Below are 9,197 nucleotides of genomic sequence, written 5' to 3'. Positions count from 1 at the left end.
CACAACAAGAAAGACACTGAGGGGCTGGAGTGTGTCCAGAGAAGGGAACGGAGCTGGGGAAGGGTCTGGAGCAGCAGGAGCAGCTGAGGGAGCTGGGGGGGCTCAGCCTGGAGAAAAGGAGGGCTCTGTGCAGGGGTGCTGCTGAGCTTCTCACCACCCTCCTGCACCCACTCCCCTCTCAGCTCGGCGAGGCCCGAGCTGGCTCCACACACACACAGGTGGTTCAGGAGCTCCCAGGCACTGTTCCTGCCTTAGAAATACTGGCACAAGTCACAGGGGAATGGGGTTATGTCTGCAATCTACACTCACCCCCCATCCCATGGCAGGACTGCCTAGGCTGGAGTCTGAGATGAGCAGCTGGATTGCTGATGAAATCCTGTACCTTTATGTAATACTTCAACATCAGTTCCCATTTCTGGCTTCTCCTGAGAGTTCTTGGCAGCAGACAGTGAGGAGACAGTGAGGCAGCAGGAAGATGGTGCATATTTATACTAAATGGCCAGAAAAAAAAGCAAGAATTGGAGCTCTTCTGGGATCTGGTTTACTCCCTAAAGAAGCAGTGGTTCAACTGAAAGGTCTCTTTCAGTCTTTTCAACCATACTAACAACAGTGGGCCATTGGCAGCAGGTCCCAAGACCAGCACACAGCCACAGGGGCTCAAAGGTGCTCAGTGAAGAGCAGCACAGTCGCCTGTGCCCCAGGACTTCTCCAGCACTGCTGCCTGTAAACACTGGCACTGCCTCCTGCTTTGCCCGGGCTCTTTGGGGTCCTCTCCTGGGAAACACATTGCTCCCAGTGTCAGCCCCCTGCCCCTTTCAGTGCCCTCTGTGCTCCCCCAGTTTGGAGGGGGGTCTCTCTGTAAAAAGCAGCCATGTGAGCTGCTGTGTGCAGCAGCAAGAGTGTACCCAGGCTCTCCCGAACGCTGATGCGACCACTGCACGCAAAATACGGGCAGCAGCTTCACAGAATCCCAGAATGGGTGAGGTTGGAAAGGACCACAGTGGGTCATGTGGCCCAACCTCCCCCAAGCAGGGTCATCCCTGAGCACACGGCACAGGACTGTGTCCAGACAGCTCTTGAATATCTCCAGTGAGGGAGACTTTGAAGGGAGACAATTTCCCTTTGTCCAACATCAACTGAGCTCCTTCTTCTACCTCTGTGACAAAGTCAGGTGTCTCCAGACTCCCATTCCGGTAAGTGACGGTCCCTGATGGTCCCTGCGGGGCTGCACACGACAGACAGACCCTCGCTGCTGGCTGGTGGCACATCCCGGGATCAGGTCGGGGGGATCAGAATCCCAGACTGGTTCGGGTGGAAAGGGACCCTTCATGGGCAGGGACACCTTCCACCGGACCAGTTCACCCCCAGCCCCGTGGACACTCCCAGGGATGGAGGAGCCGGGTGGGACCGCCCGAGGACGGGGGGCAGGGCCGTAACGTCAGCGTAGCCCGTGGCGTGACGTCACAACCCGCGCACTGAGCGAGGGGCGGGGCCATGGCTGTGACGTCAGCTGCGCCTGTGTCCTGACGTCACCGCCTCGCCCCGCCCGTCGGCCATGGCGGCGCCCTGCGCGGAGATGGAGCCGGCGGCGCCTCCTCCGTCCCCTCCTCCCGCTCCCGCTCGCTGGTGCGCGCAGGGCCGCAACCTGCGGCGGTTCTGTGTGCCAGCGCTGCGGCTCCCGAGTGCTGCTGCCCGGCGCCGCCCACTTCGCCCGCCGTGAGGTACCCGGGGGTGCCTGGGGGAGCGGGGGGCGGGCGGTGCCGGGGCGGGCGGTGACGGCCCGTGGTGTCTCCGCAGCTCCTCCTGCCCGCCATGAGAGAGAGGCGGCGGCGCGGCGGCGGCGGGAGGCGGCGGGGATGTGCTGCGGGAGCACTGGCTGGTGCGCGACATGTTCTCCTTCGAGAACGTGGGGTTCACCCGCGACGTGGGCAACGTGAAGTTCCTGGTGTGCGCCGACTGCGAGGCGGGGGCCCATCGGCTGGCAATGCCTGGACGACAAGACAGCTTCTACGTGGCTCTGGAACGCGTGGCCACGAGTGAGCGCGGCCCCGGCACCGGGCTGGCAAGCTGGGCTCGGCCGCCGGGAGCCCCGACAGCCCTGAGAGCCACAGCCCGGGCTGGGGCCCGGGGCACTGCCGCGCTGGCAGCAGGTGGGGCTGAACGGCCACGCTGGGCAGCCCAGTGTGTGACTGACCACGGCCCGGCTGGGCAGCCCAGTGTCTGACTGACCACCCCAGTGTCTGACTGACCACAGCCTGCCTGCCCTGTGGTGTGACTGACCCACAGCCTGACTGGTCGCCTCACGTGCCGGGTCCACAGGCTGAGCAGCGCCAGGAAGCGCAGCCCTGGCACAGCCAACTCCTCTCCCACACAGGAGGGATGGTGGTGGTGGGAGGGTCCCCTGTGACCTGCAGGGACATCTCACCATGACAGTTTTGCCAAATAACCCGATCTGCCACTGTCTGCTCTGTCACTTCCCCCGTGGCTGCTGTTGCTCCAAGGTGCTGGGATGCCTCTCAGGCTGCTGGCTCTGTGACACCGTGTGAACGTGGGCACTGGGAAGGGGCGAGGGGAGGACACGACTGCTGCACTGAGTTGTCGTGGCAGCTAAAATTGTCTGACCTACAGCCAGAGCAGTTGCGGGGTTTAAGGCTGAATCTTCTGCTGATTTTCAGAAGGAATGTTCCCTGCCCCAAGGCCTAACATTTACATTCTCCAGAATCTCATCCCACCTGACAGCTGTACACTGTGGGAGTGTGTGGCACCTGAAGTGAGTGTAAGGCATTCCAGCTAACGTGTGCAGTTCCATGAACTGAGTACCTGGAAACCAAACACAGTACAGGTAAAGCAGCTGAGAGAGCAGCAAATAAAGAAAATGTGCCAGATCATAGTGTTTTCAGGCAGCAAGAGTGAAGAGATTCCAGCCTGAAAAGGATCTGAATCGTTGGACAGGCAGTGTGCAGTGACTGTATATACCAGTGCTGAAGCATGTCAGAGTAGCCACTTGTGTATGTTTTAAAGAAGTCAGGAAAGAGTTTCTCTTCTGTAAAAGCACCTGAGAAGAGCAATCTGGTATGTTGTGACCAGTTTTAGTCTCTGCCTTTTAAAAGCTGGGCACAAAGCTGACTGAAAATGGAAGGAGGCTGCAGCAGCTGTTCTCTGCATTTATCGTGGCCCAGTTCATCCTCCATTGCAGACTCCAGACTGAGTGACAGAGCAGCTCTCCAGGGATGCTCTGGGGTCCCTGGTGCTGTGCCTCTGCTCATGAGCACTTGGGTGCTGACCCAGCTGTGAAGGCGCAGCTGTCACCGTGCTGGGATGATGGAGTTGTTTGGGCCACCAAACTCCAGGTGGGTTTTACCTGCAGATCGAGGACATTTCTGCCTCAAGGCTGTGCGAGGGACCTTTCCCTCTCTCCTCTAATGAAGCAGTTTTGTTGGCAGGAGTCTCTAAGGCAGGCACAGCCTTGGGCAAGGCTCCCGGAAAGGCCTCCTGACAGCGGGAGAGGGAGAAACAAGCCTCTTCTCCCTGCAGGATTTGAGCACCTGCACTTTTAAGATTTGGAGACTCTGCCTTAATGTAGAACAACCAAGGTGCTGGCTGTGCTGGGGCTGCTCCATCAGGAACCTCTGCTGTGGGCAGTCAGGATTTTTCAGAGGAGGGAGAGGAGCAGAACTGTAGGCTGGGGGCTGAGGCTCTTGCTGGAGCAGGAGGTGAATCCTGTGCTGTGCCCTTGTTAAATGTGTCAGATGCACATTTGACATGAAAACTGCTGCTTCCCTCCTGCCCTTCCTGTCTCTTAGTCCTAGCCCAGTGACTCAACAGGTTCATCAAGGGGATGTACCTCAGAAGGCAGGAGAGCTTCACTTGGGTTCTGCACAGGCACAGCAAAGTGGTGGGATCATGTCACTAATTTCACACTTTCACTTGGATTGTTGTCTGTTGGGGAACATGTTTTGACCTGTAATGCCCCAGTTATAGTCTGTGTTACTTAAATATAACATGTGCTGCACAAGCTTCATTTTGAAGGCACCACTGTGCAGAACAGGTTGTGGAAATCAGCTTGGCTAACACTGAGTAAATGACCTTCAAAAAATAGTACATGTATGCTGATACTGGGGAGTAGTGGGTGGCACTGGGACGGAGCTGGGGGGTGGTGGCAGCTTTCCCAGTTAGTAGAACACTTCTGGATGGGTGGGAGACCTCAGGTCAAAGGCCTTCACATCAGAATGGCAGTGATTTGAATCCACCTCAGTGCAGCACTGCTCAGTGATGAGTGCTGGGAGCTCCTGCTGCCCTGTGGTGCGAGAGGGGAGGTGAGCCCTCCATGGAATCCAGGTGTGCTTCCTGCTGACTCCTAAATATAGAACAGGAGCTCACAGGCTGTGGAAGTGCTAAGAAGAAGTGAAAAGTCTGATGGGAATTCTTGAGACGAAGCTTTTGTGCCATGAGATCTTGGGATCTTTTCAGCCTCTTGTGCTGTTAGTGGAGCTTTGGGGGATGAATGTCCTGGTCAGCAGACATGGGGGAAGAGCTGCTGCTCCTGCACTGGACACACCACCAGGCTGGGGAGCTGCTGAAGTGCTGCGCTGTTCCTGTGTCAGTGAGAGCTAATAAAAATTCAGAGAGACTTACAAATAAACATAATCTTTTCACTGCTTTTTATCCAGCATGTTGAAACACTGTTTTCTGGTTACCTGCAGTAACTCCTAGGAAAAAAAGGATAGACAACCCTCAGGCACAGGAAGCACTTACATAAAGACCTGGAAAGGCTCATCTCTTGCAGCCCATTTTTCTGCATCAACACCAAGACAGAGCAGAAACCCTTATTTCCACGTGCAAGTCACTTTAAATTAATTTGAAAATGGGTTCTTCTATTTAATGGCTGCATAGACTTGACTCCTAAGACCACTCTGTGTTGAGCTGTAGCAGTGCCACGACAGGGAACAGTAATAAACCTGTGCCCCTTGGGGAGGGGGAACAAATAATAACAATTTTGTCTAACTGCTTCCCAGTGTGGATTTAAGGCATGCCTGTTTGTATGGGTCGGGTGTTTATATGGCATAAATGTGTTCAGTATGGTTAAAAGCAGACCTTGCTCTGCTCTGGCTCTGGTATTGAGATGGGTTCACAGCCCCAGAGCCGTGGTCTGGGCTTGGCTGACAGTGGCACCCTGTGTAGCTTCACCCCTCTGCTCCCATTCCCACCCAAGCCCCTTCCCCGAGCAGCTGCTGAACCCTTTGCATGTTCAGTTTGATAACATAGGCTAAAGCTTCTTTTCTTGGGCTGGTGGGCTGACCTATGGGAGTTTGAGCTTTGCAGCCTGTGAGATAATCCAGAGGCAATGGTAGGATGAAGGTTCTTCCCCCTTTCAGCAGCCAGAGGTTGTGAGATCATCTGAGCTGTCCTGGAGACCTGCCACAAGTCATGCCTTGCACAGACTCACAATCACACTCTTCCCTAAATGAAGTGCATTTCACTGATCAGGTAAGGGGTGCTTGGAGCAGGGACTGGAATTCAATGCTCCCTCTTTCCCCAGCTCTGCAAGTCAGCAAAAGGCCTTGGTGTCTGGGCCTGCCAACACCTGAGGTCTCTCCTGATTCCTCACCTCTTGCTGAGGAAATCTGTGGCAGAGCAGTGATGACAATATGGATTTTGAAGGAGTAGCTTGGAAGACTTTGCTGTTCTGCCTCCCTGCTGCGTTCCAGGGCTCTTTCATCCAGCTGGTCTGCATAGAGGCAGCCAGGAGGGGTTAAAGTGTGATCCTTGCAACACCTGCACTCACTCTGTGGAACCTGCTGCCTGCAGGTACAGAGGGGAGGGGCTCAGCAGAGTTCAGAGAAGAGCTGTGAGTTGATAAAGCAGGGCCAGCTTGGCCAGGAGGGGTGGTTGTGGTGTTCCCTGTCCTGCACAGCTCACCTTGCTGCTTTCCCTAAAACCTCTGTGTGAACAGGGGCCACCCCATCAGCACAGGCAGTGCTGCAGGGGGAGTGTTTGGGGCAACAGGGATCTCTGAAATGTATTATGAATTCCTCTGAAGGCTATTTTACGTGTCTGACATTACAGGAACAAAAGTAGGAGGAAAGGAAACAATGGAGAGGAAATAGCTTTGGGGTCCTTGGACAACTGGTGCAGGGAAAGCTTCCCTGCCTCCTGCAGAGTCAGGTTAATACAGGCCAAACTCTAAAATCAAAGAAACACTAAACCACCGAGTATTTTGCCAAAAACCACCGAGTATTTTGCAGCTGCTTGGGGACATGGAAGGAAACCACAGCAGATGAGTGGAACTTGCCATAAAAGTGCAGAGAGTACACGAGGGCTTTGATAAAAGCCAGCTTTGTTCTCCTTTCAACCAACACTTTTATGCATTTCAGCATAAATACTTGTGTGCTGAGTTGTGAGGCAGCCAGGTCTGTACGGGGCAGCTTTGGTAGAGCACAGCGGGGCCCCTCAGTGCTGGGGAGGGGAGGGAAGGGGGGATGGCAGCCCAGCAATCCAGGTGAGAGGTGCTGAGCTGTGGGGCTGTGCCCCTGGGTGGGGGAGAGAAGCCAGTTTTTGCAGGAGTGTTGGACTGTGCTCTGGAGTGAGTGCACCGGCGTCTGAAAACGACTTTACCATGCACTGGGTGAAAATCAAGTGCTTTGCTCCCCACGTCCAATCCCTGAGGAAGAGTGATCAGGTTCTGGGGTTGCTGACATAACACTTCCATCCCCTGAGAGAGGGAAATGGTTCTGGAAAAAACATTTCTTGCATTTTTCCTAAAACCGAATCCAGCGTGGCACAGTCCAACCCAGCGGTTGCTGCAATTCGACTTTTGAAATCCTGCACATCAGCAGTGGGAGAGCTACAGGGGTGCAAACAGCCTGTGGCAAAGGATCTGTCCCTTCAGCATCACAGGGGCACTTCCTGCGGGCTTCAGCTTTGGTTTGGGTTCAGATATGAACTGTCCAGATACAGCTTCTGCCTGGAGAAAGACACAGTTGCCCTTCCCTCCTTGGCAGAGCTCTGTCAGCCGTGGGCTGGGCTGGAGGGCACAGCCCTGGGCAGGCTGGTAGCCTGGAAATGCAGTTGGGCCTGGCGTGGGGCATGTGCTGCCCAGGCAGAGGAGGCCAAGGCAAAGAGCCAGAGCCATGTGTTTCCAGCAGCCCTGGGTGTGTCTGGCAGGACAGGGCAGAGCTGCAGGCAGGGTCTGTCCTTCACAAGTCTTCCAGGGCAATTTGTGAGTTGATGGGATCCTTGGGGCAAGAGGCTGCTGCTGGGAGAGTTCCCTCCTGGATGTGTTCGTCCCCATCCCCCACCTCCCCTTGCTGGGGAAGCAGCAGGGAGTGTGCGTGTGTATGCTCAGCTGGGCTTCTGCTCCCCCTTTCATGTTCCTTATCTTCCAGGAGGCTCTGAATTCCCTGGAGGAAGGGAGATGGTTGATGCTGTGAGTGCAGAGGCAGAGCACTCCTCTCTGCTGCTGCCAGAGTCCCCTCTGCCATTGTTCCAACCCAGCTGGAAGAGATGCCCTGAGAGCAAGGGAAAATGGGCAAAGCCATGTCAGCACAGGTATCCTTCCCCTCCCAGAACAGCTGGCTCTGCACACTGCCTGGAATGCTGTGAACAGCAGGCTCTTTCCATGGCAAACATCCAGAACTGCAGCTCGTGCAGAATCACTGGTTAATTTGGAATATCTGGCAGTGGAACATGAGGACGTGGCTTCAAGAACTTGTTGCCTCGTGCTTTCCTGGGAAGGGAGCAGCCTGTGCCCCGTGTGCTCTAAAACAGGCAGGACGACTCAGTCCTCCTTGCCAGGCCGTGGCAGGTCCAAGGGACTGGCACCAAAAAGGGCAGGAAGCCAAAAATGCCAGGACTCAGCAAACAGAACCCAACTGCCAAGGAGAAAGGATGCCTGGAGAGAGGAGCAGCTTCAGGCTCTGGAGGGAGGAACCTCCCTCGATCAGGAATACTGAGGGAGGGCTGTAGCTGCAGGAGTCAGCAGCAATTTGGGGGCTCCATGTCCATGGCAGCTCGATCTCTGCTGCAGCCACAGGTGCAGTTTGGCTCTGGTGCCAATGCTCAACCTTCTCCAGGCTGAACACCCCCAGCTCTCCCACCTGTCTCCAGAGCACAGGGGCTCTAGCCATCAGAGCATGTTTGTGCCCAAAAATTAAAAAAGGCCAATTCATGACCCTAAAAAAGAGGCCAATTACTGTAGCAGTGCAGGACAAGATGTGTTTTCAGTACCTAAACCAGAAGTTGGTGATGGAGAACACAAAATTTATAGGCTAGGGACAGTTTAATCCCAGGTAACAAAGTGAACCTGGGCCAAGCAGTTTAACCAACACAGGTACCAAAGTCTGGCATCATTTGAAACAGGGGCACCATCCAGCACAGACACACAGCACCCCAATACAGAGAGGGCACGGCCAGTAGGTGAGTGATTCAGGAGACCTTTGAAGTGTAAAGAAAAAACAAGTGCAGTTGATGGAGAGGCTGTTTCAGCTTTGACAAAGGTCAGGGGGAGGTTTGGTACCGCAGAGCAGCAGGGAAGGGCAGGAAGCAGCACTGGGAGAGTCTGGGCTGAAGCAGCATTTAAAGCGTGCAGGGGCGGGAGCAGCCTCGGTAATGTGGGCTTGCAGAGAGCAAAAAAAGTAGGGCAGGTAGTCAAGTCCGTGCTTGCAGGAGCAGGATTAAAACAGTTGGATGAACAAATCATGTAAGATTTGAAACCAGAGAATGTATTGAAGGCCATTAAACCAAACTCTTACTTAAGGATTACTTCCAAGAAGCCAGGCTAATAGCACAGTGTGGTTACAAAGACATGTGATCAAGGCAGAGAATGCTGACATTAAACTTGCTCGTGAAATGCTAATCTGTGCACAGACACTGCTGCAAGTGCTCCGACTGTCACAGAGGGAGCCTCGCTAAACAAAAGCAGAGCCCAGCCCTTTGGGGTTCCACTCTGGCCACTCAGGCACATCCTGCACTTATTTGGACACTCCCTGCGGGGGAAGGACCAGGTATAAACAGGATTTAATCATCTCATTAGAGATACGCCCATTGCACACGTTCAGCGTTCTGGAAGGCAGCGATGCCTTCCCTTTTAAAACTACTCTGGCTATGTCTTCTGCACTCACCATTCCCATATTTAAGAATTCCCAGCCCATCTGGGTCAGGGAGTGTTTAGATCAGGAATTAATTCATCCCTGTCTAGT

The 9,197-nt window shown here is 54.6% G+C and overlaps 1 protein-coding gene across 1 annotated transcript; it reads left to right on the top strand.

The window, feature by feature from the left end:
• Positions 1-1,555: 1,555 nt before the first annotated feature.
• RABIF (RAB interacting factor) lies at positions 1,556-2,224 on the top strand. Its single transcript, XM_018079695.3, is given in 6 exon segments — positions 1,556-1,651; positions 1,653-1,721; positions 1,798-1,824; positions 1,826-1,966; positions 1,968-1,995; positions 1,998-2,224. Coding segments are annotated over 6 exon segments (588 nt in total).
• The last annotated feature ends 6,973 nt before the right edge of the window (positions 2,225-9,197 follow it).

Source organism: Manacus vitellinus, unplaced genomic scaffold, assembly GCF_001715985.3.
Source record: "Manacus vitellinus isolate BGI_N305 unplaced genomic scaffold, ASM171598v3 scaffold_47_pilon, whole genome shotgun sequence".
In the NCBI taxonomy this organism is placed as follows: Eukaryota; Metazoa; Chordata; class Aves; order Passeriformes; family Pipridae; genus Manacus; species Manacus vitellinus.
This window is presented reverse-complemented; position numbering and strand designations above follow the sequence as displayed.